The 23,501-nt window shown below is 36.4% G+C and overlaps 5 protein-coding genes across 5 annotated transcripts; all 5 read left to right on the top strand.

Annotated features, from left to right (window-relative positions):
• The first annotated feature begins 884 nt into the window (after positions 1-884).
• Positions 885-6,293, top strand: LOC114150344 (mast cell protease 8-like). Its single transcript, XM_028026697.1, has 5 exons — positions 885-5,117; positions 5,201-5,348; positions 5,437-5,569; positions 5,690-5,944; positions 6,021-6,293. The coding sequence occupies exons 1-5, from the start codon at positions 4,955-4,957 to the stop codon at positions 6,183-6,185; spliced, it is 864 nt and encodes a 287-aa protein (XP_027882498.1). The 5' UTR covers positions 885-4,954; the 3' UTR covers positions 6,186-6,293.
• Positions 6,294-8,082: 1,789 nt separating this feature from the next.
• On the top strand, positions 8,083-10,950 carry LOC114151535 (mast cell protease 1A-like). Its single transcript, XM_028028802.1, has 5 exons — positions 8,083-8,564; positions 8,644-8,791; positions 8,890-9,022; positions 9,343-9,597; positions 10,655-10,950. Exons 1-5 carry the CDS (start codon positions 8,507-8,509, stop codon positions 10,829-10,831), a joined length of 771 nt encoding a protein of 256 aa, XP_027884603.1. The 5' UTR covers positions 8,083-8,506; the 3' UTR covers positions 10,832-10,950.
• A 1,327-nt stretch (positions 10,951-12,277) lies between these two features.
• On the top strand, positions 12,278-16,325 carry LOC114151537 (duodenase-1-like). The gene is made up of 5 exons (XM_028028804.1): positions 12,278-13,985; positions 14,059-14,206; positions 14,289-14,421; positions 14,556-14,816; positions 14,889-16,325. The coding sequence occupies exons 1-5, from the start codon at positions 13,928-13,930 to the stop codon at positions 15,051-15,053; spliced, it is 765 nt and encodes a 254-aa protein (XP_027884605.1). The 5' UTR covers positions 12,278-13,927; the 3' UTR covers positions 15,054-16,325.
• Positions 16,326-16,825: 500 nt separating this feature from the next.
• On the top strand, positions 16,826-18,165 carry LOC114151536 (duodenase-1-like). The gene is made up of 5 exons (XM_028028803.1): positions 16,826-16,937; positions 17,013-17,160; positions 17,272-17,404; positions 17,543-17,803; positions 17,876-18,165. The coding sequence occupies exons 1-5, from the start codon at positions 16,880-16,882 to the stop codon at positions 18,041-18,043; spliced, it is 768 nt and encodes a 255-aa protein (XP_027884604.1). The 5' UTR covers positions 16,826-16,879; the 3' UTR covers positions 18,044-18,165.
• A 3,070-nt stretch (positions 18,166-21,235) lies between these two features.
• Positions 21,236-23,368, top strand: LOC114151538 (mast cell protease 3-like). Its single transcript, XM_028028805.1, has 5 exons — positions 21,236-21,366; positions 21,457-21,610; positions 22,459-22,588; positions 22,705-22,959; positions 23,070-23,368. Exons 1-5 carry the CDS (start codon positions 21,324-21,326, stop codon positions 23,220-23,222), a joined length of 735 nt encoding a protein of 244 aa, XP_027884606.1. The 5' UTR covers positions 21,236-21,323; the 3' UTR covers positions 23,223-23,368.
• Positions 23,369-23,501: the final 133 nt, after the last annotated feature.

The following is a 23,501-nucleotide window of genomic DNA, read 5'->3' as shown; positions in this document are numbered from 1 at the left end:
AACATGGCTAAAAAGGCTAAAAATGTTTAATGCAATACTGGACTCTGTAATCTAAAGATTTTCAGTACAAGTTGATTGAGGATTTCTTCATTTTTCCTCATAGAAAGATGACAGATTTCAACAACATGTTAGAAATAGAAGTAGTAGTAACTAAACAGAATCTGTCTTATCCATCCCTTCAAGATGCTGCTGGTTTTTCAGATTTTATTTCACAAGGACACAGTTACATGTTGGAGGAATTACATAACCATCCTACCACTACCTAAGCCCCGTGAATGCAAATATGATTTGATTTGTCTTATTCCAGAGGTTCAAAGGGTTTAAACAGATTCGGTCTGTTTCCTAAAAGTAGGTCATTGCTGAGATACTTATCTGTTGTCAGAGAAAAGACAGAATGAGTCATAATGGTACTTCTGAGTTTAGGTGGCAGCTATAGCGTGTTGCAATAGTACGTCAGTCAATTCATTGTTCTGAAAACCTTAAAAAATAGAGCAGTAACCAGAAGCTGCTACTCCAGAAATGCCACAAAGTTAGTTTTGTTTTTAGAGAAAATGACATTTCTGAGCTATGACCAACTATGGCAATCAGAGACAAAGATAATAAATGAAAAACGTTATCATTTACCAATTGGCATTAGTAAACAGGAATTATCAAAGTGAAGACAGTCTGGTGGTTATAAAAAAAGTATGGGGTTCATAAATAATTGATTAATCCCAATAGAAAAGTAGAGGTCATTGCACTTTTCCAAGATGTTGTTCTACTTAGGGGATGATTATGGAAAGGAATCGACTGCAGTGGTCAGTACAACAGTGGTGAAGCGTAGGCCTCTGACTGAAGACGCTTTGCTCAATCTCATGTAAAAGATTTCCAGGGTTGGCTCTGATGTTCATCATTATACGAAGAGTCCTTCTTTGCACAACTAGTATTTTGTATTAGTCCATAAATTTAAATTGCCAAAAATTAAAACATAGTCAGCAAGAGTGAATTTTTCATATTAGGCGCATTGAATACATGTTTACTCTGACGTAGTTTAATGACAAGTTGCAGATTTTCAAATTAAAAGACAGCCATCAAAAAGATTTCTTATTTTGCTTAAAGTAAAAGCCATGTTTTCCATTGTGCAGGCCACTGACAATTTGTTCCTCAACAGCTTCAGTCAGCTTCATTGAGAACAAAAGGCAGATCTGAGTGTAGAAAATGTTTGGTAAGGATTTTTATGGGTCATGTACATTGATCAAACATCACATTTTCTTTGAAAACCACCCATTGTTCTCTCAGTTACTATTTTTGATACTTGTTTTCTTAGATATTGCTACATGGTTGTGCTCGTTTCTTTCCAAATGACCAATCTGCATGTTTTGTGATGTCATTGGAAACACCAATAGTGAATAGAAGATAAAACAAGATTTAGCAAGTGCTAAAGTTTTAGCTTAGTGCTAAAGCTTGTTAGTGTTAGTGCTAAAGCTTTGGTTTCAGCACTAACATTAACTTTACTCAAATAACACTAAAAGTGATGAATTTCCTTCAAAAATACTAAGTTAAGGCAATACAGTACAATGGTTTTGTTTGGCTTTGATGCAACATCACCACAAAAAAAAGAAAAAGAAAAGAAAAGCTGGACATGAAGGACTATATTTTTATGCAAGAAGTTTTGGAGAGAAAGTAAACATTCCATGCAATGGTAAAAAAAAGGGGGGGCAAAGTAACTTAACTAGTAGTTAAATTTTCCTGTTGTATGTTTTTTTCACCGTTCAACAGAAACCGTCCACATCCGTTTACTCTACACCACATTTACTCATGTGATTGTTGTTACTTGTCTCTGTGCTCAGACAGAGAGGGGCTGCAATGAAGCATGTTCATAATTTAGATAACTATTCAACCCGCTTATAATACATCCGTATAGTAATAAATCGATAATGACACTGCAGGACTTAATGTGTCTTCATCTTCTCACATTTCTGTCATTTTCTGACAGAACGATGATATTGTAAAATCTAGTAATTATTAGTCAAAACATCCTTTTTTGCAGCACCAGCAGAGGGACTGAGATCATTAGCCATTTCAAGGTGTTAAATTGCGAACATCAATTTCTTTTAAGTTATGTTTGATATATTCAATATTTTATAACAACTGAAGTTACATAGTTGCTTGATTGTGAAGTAAAATGGCACTACGTAACTGGAAAGAACATAATAGCCCTCATTTCTTACAGTGTGTGGCCATGGCTGCACACTGTAATAAACAGTGAGTTTTATGGAATTACAGTACATAAATAGTTCAAATTATTTGACAATGTCGTCATTAATTTGACAATCCTTAGAGTGTTTTTGATGATGCACAACAAAATACAGTCAAATCTGTCAATGACATTACACTTCTCAATGTAAGCTTGTTTTATTTATTAAAGTCCTCGTTGTGTTATTCTTGTGCAGCCGACTCCAGCTAGCGAGGGGTCAGATGAGTCGTCTTTCTGTTCAGGTTTTGTGAGCTATTTAAAATTACAGACATATCTGAATTTGTACACAAAGTAATAACTTTTGTAAAGTTTTGAACTTGATGAACTTTGTTTTCTTCTGTTTCAGATGGGTCTTTAAAAAAGTGGAAATCCGTGTTGTGACTTGCAGCATGGACAAAAACTGTGACTATTCAAATGTTCTTAACAGCTAAACAGATGCCAGGTATTGGCAGGTATTTTACTTTAAAAAGATTCTCAAGTAAAAGCACTGTTAAAAGCTTAAGAGCATGAATGCATCTTTTATAATGCATAACTTTTTTTTTCCTTTAACAGATTAAATCAAATGTCTTAAAAGCTCTGCTGTGTTTCATATTGGTGGTTTCTACTAAAACACAAGGGAAATTAGATTTATAGTTAATAAGAATGGTTCTTTTCCAGTTGGCATAATTTTATTTCATTATCACGTTGGTCTTGAGAAGGTGCTCGAAATCTGGATTCCAAAAGCAAGAAAAACAACAAAATTACATTCTGTCTCATGTGAAGCAAGTTGCATCACAGAAAATGTAAAAGTTTTATAACTTGAAGCTTGTTGTTTTGGTTTCAGTGAACAGGAAAATAACCATTTACACTTCCACGATTTCATGTCTCACAGGTATATTTTTGGTGCACCTATACATACTGTGGTTAGATTTGCATAAACCCATATCACTCAGTTGAAAAAAAAAAGAAAGATGTTGTGAGCTTTTGGTTAACCAAGAGATTACCATATGGGTGATTTTGATCCAACTTCTCATGAAAGAATATAACCAAACCTCAGAATATTCTACCAGTGATATTTCTTTTTGTTGCTGAAAGTAAGATGTTGAAAGCTTGGTCTATGTGGTTTATGCATTTGGCGATGCAGTTTGAGCATACAGTGATGTTCTTGTATCAAGGAAAATACATATTACATATGCTTTTCTTAGTAAATATACTTCTAATCAGGCTGGACCTGAAATTTCCATGAGATGTTGGTAACAACCAAACAATTCTATGCAGAAATTAAAAATCCAAGCACATACGTTTCTATATAATATCCACAGTATTGTTTTTTGGGCATATTCTCAAATGAAGACTGAAATGCTAAGCCACAATAAATTAGTCCACAAATTAAGGTATGCATAAAAATAGAATTACAAATGAAATAAGAATTGAACAGACTTGCTGAATTTGAATATTAAGTAAAGTCTTTGTTGTTAATGGTAGATTCAGAGTAGATGTAATCTTGACAGATTCCTTCATAAAAAAATGTTGTGTTTAACCTTTTATACATGTACATGTCATGTATGGAAGCATGACATACAAATAAATAATGAGTTTATAAGTTAACAAATCAACAGCAATACTGTTAGCTGTCCCTTTTTAACTTTGCTTAGCTCTTTTTGTCAATGCATCACAACAGAAGATCAGAGAGCTGTGCTAAACATATTTGAACAAATCAATTGGTGCTTCCTGTCAGATGTTGCTTTGCAGTCTGCAGGTAAAGATGAACTGATAACAGTGTTCAAGCCGTGGCTGCACAGCTAAGATGTCATCTTTTGTAGCATTATCCAGACTGATCCTGATGTAAAGACTTACAAGATGCTTTTTGACAGGGTAAATAAATATAAAGAAAATCTAGCATTGAACCATTGCTCATCAAACAGGAAAACAGCTTTTAGCTAAGCTTTGTTAGCTACTGGAAGGCATGAAAGTCAGTACTTGGAATACCGAGAAGCTAACAATTAGCACCCTGAATTTCAATTGCTTAAGTCAACAGAAAATGCTCAAATAAAGTGTAGGTAAACTTTAATTTTTAGCAGTGGCTGTGAAAATGCCTCTAATTAACAAAACAGAAGAGATTTACTAAAACATATTACAAAAGTCTTGCAGACGGCCTTCGTTCAAGACGTCTCGTGGCCATCAAGATCGCTTATGTTCATCATGTCAAGATCATCATTAATAAGAGGTGAGTTAAAACCTCTTATAAGAACGGCATAAAATGTGCCGTTCTTTCACAGCACAATAAAAATTCTGAGTTTATTCATTTAAAAGTATTACTGGACTGTAACTCAGCATCAGCTGATGTCTATTCTCCAATTACCGGTACATGGATTGGTATTAAAAAAAAAATAAAAAATCGTGATCAGGACACTCTTGACATTTTAACACAAAAAGCGGGTCCAATAGTGGAAAAGCAGAAGAAAAAAAAGATGGTCAAGATAGTTCAGACAGGGTGTAAAGACAGAAAGTCTGTGGGGAAAAAATGTTTTGGATTTGTAAATAATCATCTAAAAGTCAGAAATAAGCAACATCAAAACTAAGTAGAACAAAGCATTAAAATCTGGACAAGAGGCAAATCAATGTGACTAAATGTGACAAATCCTCAAGACAATTAACATATTTACATCAGACTGACAAAAGTTCAAAGATCACGAAGTACTACACAGCTACAAACTTGTTAACGTATTCTGAAAGGGGATGTGGTGTAAAGATTGCCTCAGATATGCAAACATTAGCCATAAACTTTTGCATAAAGGCAGCAACTTCACCTTCCAACAACCTAAGGCTTTATTGGCTGACATCATGAAGAGTCTGGGTTATTTCCTGCTGCTCAACATTCTGTCATGTCTCGCACAAACTGGTAAGAGATTTTAGTTTGACATCTAGTCTTAAGATGTTGAATAAAGCCTCATCCTAATATTTGCCTTTTGAATATTTTTATAGTCCTTGGGAATGATATTATACATGGGGAAAAAGTCCAAGATGACTCGATGCAGTACATGGTCTCAGTGCAAACCAATGTAGGTCACGTATGTGGAGGATTTCTGATCAATGAGGAATATGTGGTCACTGCAGCACACTGTGGTGGAAAGTGAGTTTTCTCTCTTCTTGTTTGTATTTTCTGCTTGACTGTTGCTAAAACTAGTTTTAAAATCAACTTTTAATTGCAAACATTTCAGTGACCTGAAATACGTTCTTCTGGGAGATCACAACCTCAAGAGTTCAAAGATAAAGAAAGTGGGAGTTAATTCCACATGCAAACCCCGTGATTATGTGACCCTACAACATGGCAAAGACATCATGCTTCTTCAAGTAAGTATGCTTAGCGAAGCACACTTATTGTACACAAATACATCTGTATTTGCCTTTGAACTTGCTACAAAAAAAATAACATGTTAAAAAGTCTTAATGTTCTTTTTTGTGTCTTTTCAGCTGTCTGAGAAAGTTCTTCTAAACAATGATGTGAAAACAATTCCCCTTCCTTTGTCTAAAATAACCTTAAGAGATAATGAAGAATGCTCTGTGGCTGGATGGGGTAAAACTGAGTACACCGATTATAGTAATGAACTGAGAATGGTGAACGTGTCAATCATAAACCAACAAACTTGCCGAGAGCAGTGGGACAATAACCTTCCCCGCAATGTGATCTGTGCCGGTGGATTTGGTATAAATAAAGGATTTTGCCAGGTCTGCTTTTTGTATTTTGATCAGAAATAATAGTCTGGCCATCATGTGATAAATGTTAAATTCTTCATCTTTGCAGGGTGATTCTGGTGGCCCTCTGGTGTGCAATGGGAGAGCTGTTGGTGTTGTGTCATTCAACAGAGGTTTCAACTGTCACTACCCGGATATACCCAACGTCTACACGGATATTTCTAAATATCTTCCTTGGATCAACAAAGTTGTGAATGAAAAGAAATGTTTATAATTTTTTTTTTCTCACTGTCGCTGTACAATGAAGCAGAAATTGTGACAGTTTTGCAAATGTGCTGCTCTAATCTCAAGATGTTGAATAAACTCGTGTCCTAGTATTTGACTTTTGAATATTTTTAACTCCATGTGAGTCAGATTGCAAAAAAAATGCAGACGAAATCAAAATATTTTCCTGGTATAAAACCCCCCAAAAAACATTTAATCTATTTTTTCAAATAAAACTGAGACATGTACGAATGTCGAATATCATCACTTCGACATTGCAAGATGCAATGAATAATTACTTTACCTCAGCAAGAAAAATTAAATGATTAAATAAATAATGATTATATGCCTGATAAATAAAACAATATTTGTTTAAACTTTAAAACTACAGCTCCGTTACGGTGCAGTTCATAGTCAACCAGCTGTAAATACACAGATATATAGGGACAAGTGAATAAACATATTTACATTTACATTATCTTACACCATAATGTAAGATTGCAGCAAAAAGCACATATAGAACAACTTTACCGTGTAAGTAAGAGAAGTACAATTAACCGCACTGCATTATGTATGATGTTACGCTTTAGAAAGAATGAGCAATGTGGTTATGTTTTATGATCAGTAATGAATCATGAGTTCATGACATGGTCTTCCCACCCTTGACCACATTTGTGACCTTTAGCAAAACATTACCATTATTGGTTAAGAATTAAGTATTTCTGCTGCGCAGTCTTTGACCTTTCAATGATTTAGAGGGATAGAAAACACAAGATCAGTGCGAAATTATATAATATTTTCACAAGTGTAATTTATCTGTTGCAGTTGACAGAGTAGTTACATAATCTTCTGTACATAATGTCCATTTCTCATGTCATGCTTCCAGTGCTGAACAGATGAATATGTAGTTATGATAATTCTCCCAGTGCAATCAGTGCTGGTGGATGTAGCATAAATCACTCAGTAACAGAACCTCAAATCTTTTTCATCGTTTGTCCTCCAAAAAATACAATCAAAATCTTCCAAAAGGTTAAAAAGTAAGATGGTAAGAGCGAACAGGAATAGGAACCTGAGCACAATAAGACACAGTAGATGAACAGAACAGGAAGGTGTGACAGGAAAACAATAATTTCACATTGCTTTTTGAATCTAAATTTAAATTATATTATGACTTGACCTCCCAATATATTTTTGCATGTGTATAACCAGCAAGTAGCTGCAGTTTCTTATTTAAGCTTGATAAAGTTCTGGATAAAATCAAGGTTGTATGGATGTGTGAGGGATGGACTATTCAGAGCAGGAGGTCAAATATGGAGTTAAAACTTGTGTTCACGTGGAAACTGGGCTATATTAATACATTGAGTGAAAGAAAAAAAAAACAATGTTTTTCAGTGAAAGATGTCAAATTATTTTTATAAACAAGATACCTTTCCTGAAGTCATCACAAATAAATGTTTTTATTTTTATTTTTAGATATATAAAAAAAATAAAACAATCTTTTAAACCAAAATTTTTACAGTAGGTAATGCACGTTGGAACAGCGCGAAGTAGTTCCAGTGGCAATATTTACTGTTTTCTGTTTACATCACCTCAAAATGACACAATAGTCTGAGAAGAAAATATTCAAACAATGAATCTTATTAACAGACCGGAAGTCGCTTTAAAACAATAAATAAATGCTTCTGTCTGCTGCAATTTTGTTTAAAAAGTTGACTATAATTTCCAGAAGTAGCCGGAAATTGTACTCGAGTAAGAATGACTTTTCTTCATAACCAATCATTTTCAAGTTGAAGGAAAAACATTGGTACAGTAAAACTAGTTTTGTTAGTACATTGTTTTCAGAAAGTTACTCACTTATTGTAAGTGACTAAATATACTGTAGCTATAGTACTGCCCACTACCGGTAATGTGTACAACTGGTTGAACAAACTGTATCTGATGAAAATTGTGTTGCATTTCAATGAAAAACTATAGATTTTCAAATAACATCACTTTAACTTAGTGGCATTTAAAAACATGTGAACAAGAAAAATAAAAGTACAACCTATAGGGGACAGGAAATTACATGCAGAGCGATGTTTAAAGATATGGAGATGGCTAGTAAGAAACGTTTCACATGTTCGTAGTACATTGACTTCTGAGTATTCAAAGATTGTGAAAGATAATTCTAGTTGTCAAGCTAAAGTGTGCATTTAAGGGGGATGTGGTAAGATGTGAAGCTAATATAGATTTTCATAGATAATAGCATGTGCAAGGAAAGGAAACTGCGATATAAAAAGGTCAGCTTGACAAACTACAGCACTGCTAGAACAAGCTTGATTTGCTGGCATCATGTTCAGACTGAAGGAATTCCAGCATCTCCTTGTGCTGACATTTCTCTGTCAAACAGGTAAGAAATCCACATATTTTTATTCATAAACAACTAAACAGGCCTCTGAACTGGTTTTGTCCTTTACCTACCTCCTTAGTTCATGCAAGTCAAATCATAAATGGGGATAAGGCTGCTGTAAACTCAATGCCGTACATGGTCTCAGTGCAAAGCAATGGACGTCATACATGTGGAGGATTTCTGATCAGTGAGGACTTTGTGGTCACTGCTGCACACTGCAATATTCCGTGAGTCTGATTCCTTGTTCTATTGTTGCATCCCACTAATAGTAGAGTTTATTTGTTGCAAATGTATGTAGTAACCTACTTACTGTTAACACTTTCAGCAAACCCAATCTGGTTGTCGTGGGAAATCAGAATATCAAAAGTTCAAACATAAAAAAAATACATATTCAGTACAGCTGCGTATTCCCAACTTACCGGGAAGTTGGACTTGGCAATGACATCATGCTGCTTAAAGTAAGTATGTGTTTATGAAAGGTCCATAACACAAGTTTTTTTATGAATTTTATGTACAAACATACTATTATTCAGTGTAAATCAGTTATCCTGCACCATAAATATAATGAGCAACATAATTATTATCGCTAGCAGTTGTAGTAGCAAGTAGCAGCTGTACTTATACAAGTATTCATATTTTTTATTATATTTCCCAAATCCCATATTGACTTTTATATCAACCCACACAAAATATTCCAGTGACGTCCCCTTTATGGAATTACAAATGAGGAAAAAACATGAAATTTGTCATTTCTTTTCTTCTGTTTTCGCATTTTCAGCTCTCTGAGAAGGTCTCCATGAACAACGCAGTGAAGACCATTCCAATTCCAAAGTCTGACAAAATCTTAAAAGAAAATCAGATATGCATGGTCGCTGGATGGGGTAAAACAGAAAGCAACAAGTACAGTGATGATCTTAGAGTCGCAAAGGTGTCGATCATAAATTCTCAAGTCTGTCAGAAGGAATGGGATAATACTCTTCCACCCAATGTGATCTGTGCTGGTGGATATGAAACCACAAAAGGATTCTGTCAGGTACATCTTTTGTATTTTCTGTATATTAATAGTCCAAACATAAGGTGACATATGGAGGAAGTTTTCTGCCACAATCCCAGAGCACACATTTTCAGTTTGAAAGGAGGACTTCATATCACCTCAAACTTGTAATGATTGCACTCAAAACTTCTCCTCGCGCTCAGACTTTTCTGCTTGGAGCAAATCTTCTCTTGAAAAACTTTTTGTTCGCTTGGGGGAATTTTTCTGCCATAACACAAGAGCACACATTTTCAGTCTGAACACAGGATGTCATGTCTTCTGTTCTCAGAACCTTTAATACGTTTGCTTACATATACATTTTGAAAGCAGAACTTCATGTCTTTCACCTTAAAACTTGTAACGCTTGTACTCAAAACGTCTCCTTGCGCTCAGACTCAGTCTCTGCTCAGACTCTCTACTCACTTTTGTAAATGCATTTTGGCACAGTCGCCTGTGCGGATTGCTACAATTGATAGTAACCACACAGGTAAACCCGCTACAAGGAAACAAATGCACCCAGCACAACACTTTCATTCCATTGGCTGAGAAGTTACCAGGCGACTGTGTCAAAAGGCGTTTCCAAAAGCGAGCAGAGTCTGAGCAGAGACTAAGTCTGAGTTTTGAGTACAAGCATTAGTTTTGAGAAGAAAGACATGAAGTCCTGCTTTCAAAATGAAAATGCAAGCAAAAGTATTAAAAGTTTTGAGAACAGAAGACATGAAATCCTGTTTTCAGACTGAAAATGTATGCTCTTGGATTATGCCAGAAAAATTCCACCAAGCAAGCAGAGTTTTGCAAAGGAAGATTTGCTCCGAGCAGAGACTAAAAGTGTGAACGTGAGGAGAAGTTTTGAGTGCAATCATTACAAGTCTTGAGAAGAAAGATATGAAGTCCTGCATTCAAAATAAAAATGTAATCAAAGTATTAAAAATTTTGAGAACAAAAGACATAAAATCCTGTTTTCAGACTGAAAATGTGTGCTCTTGTATTATGGCAGAAAAATTCCTCCATAGCGACAGATATTAAACAAATGTACAAAAACTCCTCATCTTCACAGGGTGATTCCGGTGGCCCTCTGCTGTGTGACGGGGAAGCTGTTGGTATTGTGTCATTCAACAGAAATTCCAACTGCACCTACCCAAATGCACCCAACATCTACACAGACATTTCTATATATCATCAGTGGCTCAACTGTGCGTTGAAGGAAAAGAAATGTGGTTGTGCAAACCTTTAGAATGAAGCATTGTTCCAGCTCATAGTGTGTGTGGGGTGAAGTAGAGGCTTCTATTTAGGTCGATGTCGTCAGCTTCTGATCTTTAGCTGAATAAAAGAAAATGCTTTCGAATATCGTCAGCTGTCTCTTTAATTTTCAAACACCATAAACAAAATAACTTCTTCACAGCACTTCTTCACAGTGTGCTGTTTCTGTTACTGATTTGAGTCATGGTGGGAGGTATCTGCAACACATGCTGCTGAAATCCATGTTATAACTAGGTTGACTCCAGTAAATCCACAATGTTACCTCTGTCATGAAGAGGGAGGAAAATGGTCCATATTTTTTCAAATAGAAATCTGCAATTTCTGGCACAAAAAGTACCTTTTAGTTTACATCCCGTAGTTGTGAGGATTCCAGTGTCATATAGCCTTGATTGAAGATCCTGGCAAGAAGTGTTCAGATTACAGCTCTAATGTATGAATTTGCAAGTACACCAATGCAGCCTCCAGGTAAGAGGTGTTCAAAAGTAAGTCCTCATGGACCGGAATCCTGCATTTTTAGATGCTTTCCTGTTGCAGCACACATGAATCTATTGAATGGCTCATTAGCAGGGTTCTGCAGAACTTAAATCTGCTGTAGTGTGGCAGGAACACATCAAAAACATGTTGAACACTGGCTGTTGTGAACTAGAGTTGGACACACCTGCTCTAGGTAATGGTGTCAGGTGTACGCTTTTGTTCCCATGCGCTGCAGAGTATGTGCTAGAGCAGTGGTTCTCAAACTTTTTTCAGTGCTGTACCCCCTTAAAAATATATTTTTAGTCAAGTGCCCCCTGACACTGGCAAAACATTTTTGGAACAAAAAAGAGGTACAGTGCCTTCTTTTTCACTTTATCTGTACTTTCAGCAGCATTGCTGCTATGCTTTAGCCACGTCTCCATAGATACAGTGTAATCATGATAACGACAGATCGTTGACGAGTGCCCTGGGTCCGTGGGTCAAACTAACTTGGTGGGGGGGTCCGTTTTATTTTAAAGGATATTGAAACTAAATACTGAATATAAAATTCAGTGCATGAACACACATTTATATTTTATCAAACTTTTTACAAAATAATTTTTCCCAAGACTTATTATGAGGAGCCTACTGATTTTTTAAAGATATTTTGAAAAGCTTCACGTACCCCCTGCAGTACCTCCATGTACCCCCAGGGGTACGAGTACCCCCATTTGAGAACCACTGTGCTAGAGTATAGAGGGCAACACAGCATAGTGTAGCACCCAGCTTTTGCCACTCTTCTTCCTGTTTTTTGGAGTAATATTTTGGACCTCTGCACTGTCCAATAGTGCAGCACTCTATAAATTCCATTATTATGCAGATGCTACATAGAGGTTTGTCCTTTCATGATGGTTCATCCTACTCCTCTACTGTACTTTTACAATAGATTTCTACTGCCAGAGACAGTCAGGTAGGGAATTATTTGGGGGGCAAGCTTCCAAATATACTTTACGATTATTGCTAAGCCATCCTGTACATGGTTTTACCACAATTTCTTTCAATGCAGGAACTTTTACCATTTGTCCTGCATTGTCCTGAGCTTTTGGGTCTTAAAGCCTTTTATGTCCTCTTTTGGCAATGGTGTGATTTTAGAAGATACTTTTAAAGACTATTTTACAATATTCTTAGCCTTTGGCCTACAATGTTCTAAATAAATGACCAGCAGGTTAGGGAGAAAAGTCCTGAAAGTCTAAAAGGCTAGAGCTGACACATGCATGAAAGTGACATGAAAAAAATTCTGTTTCACTACTAGTTTCCAACTGGGAGGGAACACATGTAAAAGAGTGATCACTTTAAACCCCACTTTTCATCTTAAACCAGATAAATTAATAAAGCAACGAAAACACAAGTGTTCAGATTCAGCTGCTTGTCAAATACACTATCAGGCTGTATTGGGCTGTAGTTGCCACTATATACTGTATGTCTTGTATTACCATCTACTTTCCAATTATGTTATTATTCTTATCATTATGTATATGTTGCTCGTTTCCTTGGTTTGTTTTTTCTCCGCAGGTTTAGAGGCAGACTTTAAGGTGTTGACCTGTGTTCTCTTTATGCTTATTTCTCTCCCTTACTCCTTTCCTTTCAAACCCTTCCCTCACAATTCTCCCTTTCCTTCCTCCTTTCTTTTTCATCTCTGTATTCTTAAGTCAGTTGTCCTTAAGTTTTATTTATTTTATTTACCAAGTAGCAAAAGCCATAATGCTCCACTCGTGGAAGTAAATCTGTTGATGAAAGTAAATCTGTTGACACATTAAAAAATAATTAACTCGAGATATGTTCATGCAAGATTTCATGAAATTCTGATTAAATACCATACATTGCTATTTGGGCTTCATCAATAATACTAAAAAGATTAATGAACATTTCCTTTTTATTTTACACCCTTTGGATTCATCAGTCAAGGTATTTAGTTTGTCCTTTGTTGTTTCTCCTTCTATTTATGTTAGTTTGGTTCATAATATCTTTATTCAACAAATGCAGATAAAGACGTGCTAGTTTGATAGACGATAATTTCTATTTTGAGTCAATTGGTTGACAGATAGAATGAGTTTATTGGCTTTTTGAATGTATAATAATAATAAAAAATTCCATGAGAAAAAAGAAAGTTACATCAGATTTGTAATTAGGTTGATTAATTAGTGGTGAAATAAATGACATAGATTTGCTTACTAATTATACAGTACATAAGTATGATTTGGGTTGATAATCTAAATCACAAATGTATTTGTGTGGATCGAAGAAAATGGCTCTGTTTGAAATTAACAGAGTCCAAAAGAATCAGCTGTGAATTAAGTGGGAGAAAAGTTGTAAGCAAAGTAGCAAAGACAATAATCTCATGGATGTAACAGAACAGAAGACACTCATTCAGTCTGAGTCAAACTTGACTCAGACTGGTGAGGGCTACAAATGATGATACTGGTTGAAAACAGGTTACTTTGACGGATGTGGGTGTTAAAAACAGATTGCTGTAGATAATGACTGCCTGTAAACCAAACAGCTGTATAAAAGGCCCAGATAAGCAATACTTTAACCACAAGTTGGATCTGCTGGCATCATGCACCGTTTGTCTACATTTCTGTTTTTCAATGTTCTAGCATGTCTTGGACAAACTGGTAAGAGACTATCAGATTGTCTTTCTCCAACTGTCTCACTGAACCAATTGCTAATCTTTGCCTGTATTTTCAGTCCAGGGGAGTGACATCATACATGGAGAAAAAGCCCCAGCCAACTCGATGCAGTACATGGTCTCAGTGCAAAACAAATGGGGTCATGTGTGTGGAGGATTTCTAGTCAGGCAGGACATTGTGATCACTGCTGCACACTGTGCTGAAGAGTGAGTTCCTCGTCTACGTCTGCTTCTTATTGATGACCATAAAAATGTCCCCTCATAAGAATTTTAACATTTAATGTTTCAGTGAACCTGTGCGTGTTGTTCTGGGAACCCACAAGCTATCAAAGAGGAACATGAGCCCAGTGAATATTGAATACTTCTGTAAATACCCAACTTATAAATCCGTTGGACTTGGTGATGACATCATGCTCCTTAAAGTAAGTATATATTAATACAAGCAACATGCAATGTGACATTTGGTGCACACCTATTTATGTGTATTTTATTGATTTAATGTGGAGGTAGTTTTAAAAAGATCTAAGTTAGTATTTGTCATTTTGTACATCTTCAGTTGTCCAGGAAATTTCCGCTAAATAACAGGGTGAAAATAATTTCACTTCCAACGTCGTCCAATGCAAACCTTAGAGATGGTCAGATCTGCTCTGTTGCTGGATGGGGTCAAACTGGGCCCCACCATGCTATTGTGGATGACCTGAGAGTGGTGAATGTGTCAATCTTAAATCCACAACTCTGTCGGGACATATGGGGGGATGACTTCCCTTCCAATGTGATCTGTGCTGGCGGATATAACACAGACAAAGGATTTTGTCAGGTAAGTGTTACTGCTCTTCATATCGTCTAAAATATTTTGGTCAATGTAAAAATAAAACTAATATTTTTACAGGGTGATTCCGGTGGTCCACTGGTGTGCAACGGAGTAGCTGTTGGTGTTGTGTCATTCAACAAACGTGCCAACTGCAACTACCCAGATGTACCCAACGTCTACACAGACATATCCAAATATCTTCAATGGATCAACAACATTGTGAAAACAAATAAATGTGTGTAGCAAACCTGTTACAGAAGGTCTTCTTGCTCAGGGAGTTGTTCATCTTATTTCAATGCCTCTGTCAGCTTCTGGCATTCAACGAATTTGTTAAATAAAGCACAATGCAATCAAATGATACACACTCTTTTTTATATATCAACAGAAACATATATGTACATATATATATGTATTGAGAGAAATATACATATCATATATAGTCAGATCCTCTACTTTGAGCTTCCCACAGATGAAAGAGGTCCTCATCTCTTAAGGGTTAGGGTCTACAGAGGAAACTCATATCAGATGGTTATAATCAGGACCTCCTTCCTTTGGTCATGACTCCTTTCTCATACCTATGGACTACATGTACAGCTCTGTTGAACCCCACTAAAACGTTTTGATCACTTTGCAGAAAAGTATGGACCTACCTAGTGTTTACACTGTGTGCAAAATTTCATATATTGTAAAAAACTTTCCATCTTTTTTTTTCAAGAATTTCAAAAATGTATAATTTGCTGCTGAATTAGCTGTCGCCATCGGCTTTCTTATTATCTATGCAGCGCATTTATATTACTGACAATTAGACAAACAAAAAAACCCACTGCGCATGTCTTGGAGCGCCGAGTGCGAGTGAAATGTGGGAAGGGGGTGGGAATAGTAACAGAAACACGTAATTGGTAAGTCACGTTATTGCTTGGATTTTAATCGGTGCGTTTTGCATCCAGTGAAAACAAACATGTTAACAAATAAGTTGTAAGTTTAGTGATGTTTCCACAGTTGCGGTCTTGACTGTTCTTGAAATAAAATCCCGAGTCCTCAGCGCAGAGACCGAGACCATCAAAAAATGGTCTTGAGACCAAGATCGGTCTCGAGTACTACAATTGTAAGGATTTGAGTTTTTCTGTGTGTTTATTTTAGGTTTCTGTGTCTTGAGTCTTCCCCTTGATTGTTCCCAGGTGTCTCTCATTCCCTGATTATCCTCTGTGTATTTAATGTCACCTGTGTTTCTGTGTCTTTGTCGGGTCCTTGTTAAAACTGTCTGGTCTTATGTCTAGTCGTGGTGGTCTTGTTTATTTTGTCCTGCCTGGATTTACTGGACTGCCTGGACTTTATATTTCTTAAATTCATTATTAAAATTTTAATTTTTTCATTTCAAACTGGGTCCTAAGTATCTGCCTCACCACTAATGATGGGTAAATGAGGCGTCATGAAGCCTTTCGACCCATAGCAAATACTGACACCTGATGGACATTAAAAATCCCTACAGGCAATGTAGTTGACACACTGATTTGATGACCTAGTCTTTACAAATAAGATTTAAGTCATTGTATTTTACTGTATATTATATATTGTATTATGTCATATGTTCAATTAAATTCAAAATACATTTGATATTCTTAGATACAGTCAATAAATAATGTGAACATGTACCATAAAGGGAAAATTTAAGTGAACGTGTTTGGAATGAGGATGCTTATGTACTGGAGGGAGTGCCAAATTTCACTAAAGAGATCATAAATATCAAGAAGCTGAAAGTTTTTTTTAATACAGAAGTAAAACTAAAAGGTAATTTTAAATGCTACTAAGTGCCATTAAGACTGAGCTATCTAAGTTTCCAACCAATAGAGACTCACTCTGAAAGTACCATATTTTTATCTGAAACCTCAGGGTGGGGGTCTATTGATTGTTTAGATAGGAGTAGGAAACTTTTAGATACATATTTTTTTCACAATTATTTACTGGCATATGTGGTAAAGACAAGGATCTAGATTTTAGATAATGACTTTAGCCAGCAATATGCTATAAAAACCTCAGCATCACAAGCACAACCCATAAGAGCTGGCACCATGCACGGCCTGGGTACATTACTGCTTTTCCACATTGTGACATCTCTTGGGCAAAATGGTAAGAAATCTTCTTTTACTTTCTAACTAAAATATTTCTAAGCTGATTTTTTTTTTCCTACATTGGTGTTTGTAGTCCATGGGAGTGACATCGTACATGGGGAAAAGGCACCCGAGAACTCAATGCAGTACATGGTCTCAGTGCAAAACAAATATGGTCATGTGTGTGGAGGATTTCTAGTGAGCCAGGACTTTGCGGCCACTGCTGCACACTGTGCTACAGAGTAAGTTCTTCATCTATGTCTGTTTCTGAATGATGACCATTGAAATAGTCATAAAATGACCATAAAAATTGTGACTGATGACCATAAGAATTTTAACATTTAATGCTTCAGTGAACCTGTGCATGTTGTTCTGGGAACCCACAAGCTATCAAAGAGGAACGTGAGCCCAATGAATATTGAATACTTATGCAAATATCCAACTTATAAATCTGTTGGACTTGGTGATGACATCATGCTCCTTAAAGTAAGTACATATTAATACAAATAACATGCATTGTGCCATGTAGTGCACATTGATTCATATCAATTATATAGATATCATGGAGATAGTGTTAAAAAAAAAAGGTGAGCTAGTATTTCTTGTCATTTTGTACATCTTCAGTTGTCCGGGACAGCTCCGCTAAATAACAGGGTGAAAATAATTCCACTTCCAACGTCGTCCAATGCAAACCTTAGAGATGGTCAGATCTGCTCTGTAGCTGGATGGGGTCAAACTGGGACCCACCATGCTGGTGTGGATGACCTGAGAGTGGTGAATGTGTCAATCTTAAATCTACAACTCTGTCGGGAGAAATGGGGGGATGACTTCCCTTCCAATGTGATCTGTGCTGGTGGATACAACACAGACAAAGGATTTTGTCAGGTCAGTGTTACTGCTCTTCATTTCGTCTAAAATATTTTGGTCAACATAAAAATAAAACTAATATTTTTACAGGGTGATTCCGGTGGTCCACTGGTGTGCAACGGAGTAGCTGTTGGTGTTGTGTCATTCAACAATCAGAAAATCTGCAACTACCCAGATGTACCCAACGTCTACACAGACATATCCAAATATCTTCAGTGGATCAACAACATTATGAAAATGAAGAAATGTGTGTCATAAGCTTATTACAGAAGGTCTTCCTGCACAGAAAGTTGTTCATCTCATTTCATTGCCTTTGTCAACTTTTGGTATTCAACAGAATTATGAAATAAAGCAAAGCAAAATGCAATCAAATGCTAAAAGTGAGATTCCTTTTGTTATTTCTCAACAAAAACATATAAGTACATATTTAACGGCAGTAATTTACTGTATATATGGTCTATGGAGTCAGTTCTGCCCCGGGACATCCTCCTCGCGAGACATTCTGGAAACTCCAAAGGGAGATGCCCAGGAGAAATCCTGATCAGATGCCCAGGAAACCACCTAAACTGACTCTTTTTGATGCAAAACTGCAGATCCTCTCTTTTGAGCTTCCCACAGATGAAAGAGCTTCTCATCTCTAAGGTTTAGTCCAACAATTCTACAGAAACTTATATCAGATGCTTATGTCCAGGACTTCCTTCTTTCATAATTATAGATATCCTCAGACCCCTTTACGACTAAATGTTCCAGTACAGCTAAATCCCACTTAAGTCTTTTGATCACATTACAGAAATATATGTACATACCTGGTGTGTAAATGGTATGTACAACTTTTTTGTTGTAAATAACTTTTTTTGTCCAAGAATTTCAAAAATTGTGAATTTAAACTTTATTCCACAAAGACTTAAGGCATAGTGCAGAGCAAGAGATGCACTACAGTTCTCTTGATGTGATAGGAACCAAAACTAAAGAGTCCCTTTTTATTAAATGAGGGAATTTGAGGGATTTATTTATTTATTTTTTTACATTGGTGTAATATAAACAATGTTTTGCACACATTTGTGATGGAAATGCAGCTTATATTTCTGGTCTTTACTCCTCTTATGAAGGAAGTAGTTGTTTTCTAGTTAGCCACCTTTCTCAACACACTTTATGTTGAAATAGGAGGTTAACTTATGGTTTTGTAACCCTCTGTCATCCTTACACTTTTCTATACTCTGTTCAATAAGAACACAGGCAGACATATGAACAGCAATCTGACAGAAAACAACTTCAACTTGATTTTATCGCCAAACTATTGGTTAATAAGGAAATAAATTTGTCACCTGGCTGTTCTTCCCACAATGTTTCCTAATAGAACAGATATGTGTTTGTGATTTCCATTCAGCATATTAAAGATACAAACATGGGATGGATAGATATGGCGTCTTGAATTATTTTAACCATCTAGGAAAATCCAGCAAAAAGTTGACAGAGAAGGCAGGATATATCCTCATTTCTACACTGCCACCTGTTGGTGACTCTAAGGGAGTACTTGACTCCCTTAGAGTCAATTACTCTAAGGGAGGACTATTTCACTTTTTCAAATAGTCCTTTTTTAAGACCAATACATGTGTCCATGTGTTGGACCACACAATATTTTTACAGGGTGATTCCGGTGGTCCTCCAGTGTGTAACAGGGTAGCTGTTGGTGTTGTGTCATTCAACAAACGTGCCAACTGCAACTACCCAGATGTACCCAATGTCTACACAGACATATCCAAATATCTTCAATGGATCAACAACATTGTGAAAACAAATAAATGTGTGTAGCAACTTGTTACAGAAGGCCTTCTTACTCAGGGAGTTGTTCATCTTATTTCCATGCCTCTGTCAGCTGGTGGCAGAACTGTGAAATAAAGCAAAATGTAATCAAAGGATGCAACTAGATGGATATTCTTTATGAAAAAATACACTATCAATATGAATTTAAGTACCGTAAATGTGTCAAACACAAAAATTCTATCCTTTGTGATGTTTTTGTCAACAAGAATTAAACCTTGTTGCCCATTAATTTAATCTTACAAATGCATTTGAATGGGTTGGAGGTATTAAGTATTTTCTAGTTCATAGCACAAGCAAGTGACTATTACCTTTGTTTGATATGAGAATGCTGTATATATCAAAAATAATTTAAAATAAATTTGACCTTGCATAATTGCTATATCTGGTGCTCCTTTCCTTTCTCACACTTTCCTTTCAACACGTCGCACAGCAAGGCTTGTCCAAGATTTCAACCGTTTTTAGGAGATTTGGTAGGAGAAGTAGTTCGAATGACAAGCGCACACTCGCAGTCAGAGCCTACGCTCCCTAATTGCTGCTGCCGTTGGGCTGGCGGAGCTGAGTGGGGGAGCGGTTCTCTGTGAGGATGGAGCTCGACTGCAGACTGAAGCTCCAAAATGTCAGTAAATAGGCGGAGATTTGCATCAGCAAGTGTTTAGGCATCCCTGAATAGCTGCCACGGGAGATTAAATGATTTTCTGGAAATCAAATGAATCCCAGCAATAATCCGAGTAGGTTTTATGAGGAAATAACATTGTAATGTAGTAAACGCTCAAAAAAAAGTTGAGTTAGTATAATATCCACCTCTTCAGCCTCATAAATATGCCAAACATCATTTCACTTTTAAAATGTGAAATCATAGCTTAGTAGTTAAGAGTTAGGGATACTTTACACTTTTATTTAGTTTTCAATTACAAAGATTTCATGAGAAATGACAGCCTTAAAGTAACTGCCTGCTTCAGGAAAACACGTGATGAATTTTTGGGGGGTTTTGTTTAAACACATTTAAAATATGGATTTGGGCATATAGGTTTTGCCTGCTTTTAGTAGTTGAAAAATAACCTCATTTACCATCTGAGAAGACCACTATTCTCTGATAAGTGTTTTTTTTTTTAATCAACGCAAAGGATATTTTTCTTATATTTCACTCTAGCTAATTTCAAATTTCTTCATGTTGAGGGGCTTTTCCTTTGCAAAGCATTCTGAAAGTAACTGCAGTTTCTTTATATAAGCAGTGAAAATGATTACATTAGTAAAAGCAGTTTTGTTGAGGTTTTTTTATTTATTTTTTTTTGCAGCTGAGAAGTTAAATGAAAAAGCGAAGTGGCATTAAGCCACATTCTTTCCTCACAGTTTTTTCAACCAAACTTTGATGCAACAAGCTGAAAAAAGGAAATCGTTTAGCTGTCTAAAGAGGATGCGTTTTAAAAAAAAAATGAAGTATTAGGATTAAAACAAACCACTAGCAAAGAAAAAGTCATTTTCTCCCACCTCTATTTTTTTTCTGAACTGTAGATCACTTACTTCGGTTTTCAAAACCTGTTTTGAAACTTGCTTCAGATATTTTGTAAGGTGTCTTTTGTCATTTCACCAACCTAACAGAAAGATCACCAGCTTGTTGGCAAATAAGCTGCAAATAAGGAAGTTGTTTTCTTTTCTTCCGATTCTTAAAATGCTATAAAGCTAAGAGAGCAAAGTGTGGGTTTCACAGGACACCATGACCTTCGGATTCATACTGCTGCTGCTCTGTGCTTTCCGGGGTAAGCCACAACACCTTTATGCTAAAGCTAGTTGCAACCAGCACCAGGGTACAAAATGCAGAACTGTAGTGTTTATTTTTTTAATTGCAGGAGCTGAAGGCACTCGGATTGTTGGTGGCAAAGATGCTGTCCCCCACTCGCGGCCGTACATGGTCTCACTGCAAATCCAACGTCAACATATCTGCGGCGGAGTGCTCATAAGAGAGGATTTTGTGCTCACAGCAGCACATTGTGACATAATGATGTAAGTTTTGCTCACCGCTACAAATCTAATAAATTCAAAATAATTCTTAGGCAATGTGAAAACAAGAAACCTTTCAAGAATTTATCCTAGAAAGAAGATTCTGGAGAGAAAGTTAACAATGTTCACCATTTCTTAAACTTAGTGTAGCAAGATTAAAAATTACAAGAAATCTATAGATCTCCAGAAAATAAATTTAAGGATAGGTCTTAAACTGTGCCTTTGATGAAAGCAGAAAAAAGGCCGTAAAAAAGAACAAAATTTCCCTCATAATATACACATAAAAATAAACACAGTTGAACATAAGTAACTACATACTTTTTAAGAAATAAAACAGACTTGTTTTTAGGGGTGCGCCGGTTTATTGGCCAGCCAATATATCGGTGCCAGTTTCCTTCAATTAGGGAGATTAGTGATCGGCTGATGCTTACATGTGAAGCTCATCTTATCCCCTGAACTTATCTACCTCAGCGAAGGTCTACAAATCAACCACTGTCAACTTTTGTTCTCCCGTGAGAAAGGTTTGACTGACAGACCGGCCCACCAGGTCATGTCTGCATGTTTGCTGTTATCAATAGTCACCCCACTTTTACCAACTCAGTGACTTTCTTGCTATATTTAGTAACATTTCAGACAAAACAAATTGGTATTGATCAAATTCAGAATCGACAGATCAGGCTATTGAAGGATCAGTAATCGGCAATCGGCCAGAAATCTGCAGTCAGTGCACCCCTCCTTAGTTTTCCTTCTCACTGACAATAAATTAGACTACTGTACATTTTCATATTTTGATTGTAGTTATGTTTTTTTTGTTGTAATGCATGCAACTTGTGCAATTCTGTGACTTCTAGACCATTCACAGTTGTGCTTGGAGCAGACACACTGAAAGCCGATGAGCCAGCAAAGCAGAGCCTTCGTGTTCTCAGATCCTTTCCCCATCCAGACTACACTGATCTTACAAATGACATCATGCTGTTGAAGGTTGGGTCAAATATATTACATTCTAAATCTGTAAATCGTGTCTCTTTCTACACATAATTGAATAATCATTAACCTCTAACTCTGCTATTGCTTGTTTTCTTTTCATAATTCCTCAGCTTAGCAGTAGGGCAAATCTTACTAAAGAAGTGCAGTTGATCTCTCTGAAGTCTGGTAGCCTCAGAACAGGAAGTCGTTGCATCACAGCAGGTTGGGGGGACATATCGGACAACAGAACGTTGGCAAACAGGCTGCAAGAGGTCAATGTCACAATTATGTCACCAACTACATGTCAGAGAAGATGGGGAGAAGTTCCCATAGAAAGAACGATGGTTTGTGCCATGGGTTCACGGAACAGACAGGGCTTCTGCTCGGTAAGGCGGGTCAAAATGCAAAGTAATGTTCAGCAAAAACAAATATCACAGTGGCCAAACTTGAAAATAACCTAGTAATTGTTAATATTTCTTGAATTGCTATTTTGCAGGGGGATTCAGGAGGCCCCTTGGTGTGTGACGGAGCTTCAGCAGGTGTTGTCTCCTTCTCCGGGCGTCGATGTGGAAACATAAGGACTCCTGATGTTTACACACGTGTTGACTCTTTCAGGCAGTGGATTGAAAAAGTGCTGAATGAAAATTAGACAAAATACCTTTACTTGGTACTTTTTCTACTTCCAAAGGCAAAACGGACAAATTGTTCTGTATTTCAAAACTAAATTTTCTTCTACTGTAAAGCTCTTTAATCTTTAATTAACATTGTGATCAATAAAGTACTTTTCAATTTGAATTTGAATGAGACTTATTTCTTGGGACAACCATCCCTTTTGAAAATAACAGCAGGTATTAAGCACACTTTTCATTAAGCTTATTTTTCGATATAAACATGTTGTATCAAAAGTAATTGGCAGAAATAAAGGCTG

The sequence above is a fragment of the Xiphophorus couchianus genome, chromosome 9 (genome assembly GCF_001444195.1).
Source record: "Xiphophorus couchianus chromosome 9, X_couchianus-1.0, whole genome shotgun sequence".
In the NCBI taxonomy this organism is placed as follows: domain Eukaryota; kingdom Metazoa; phylum Chordata; class Actinopteri; order Cyprinodontiformes; family Poeciliidae; genus Xiphophorus; species Xiphophorus couchianus.
The sequence above is the reverse complement of the archived record's forward strand: the minus strand, read 5'-3'. Positions and strand labels throughout refer to the sequence as shown.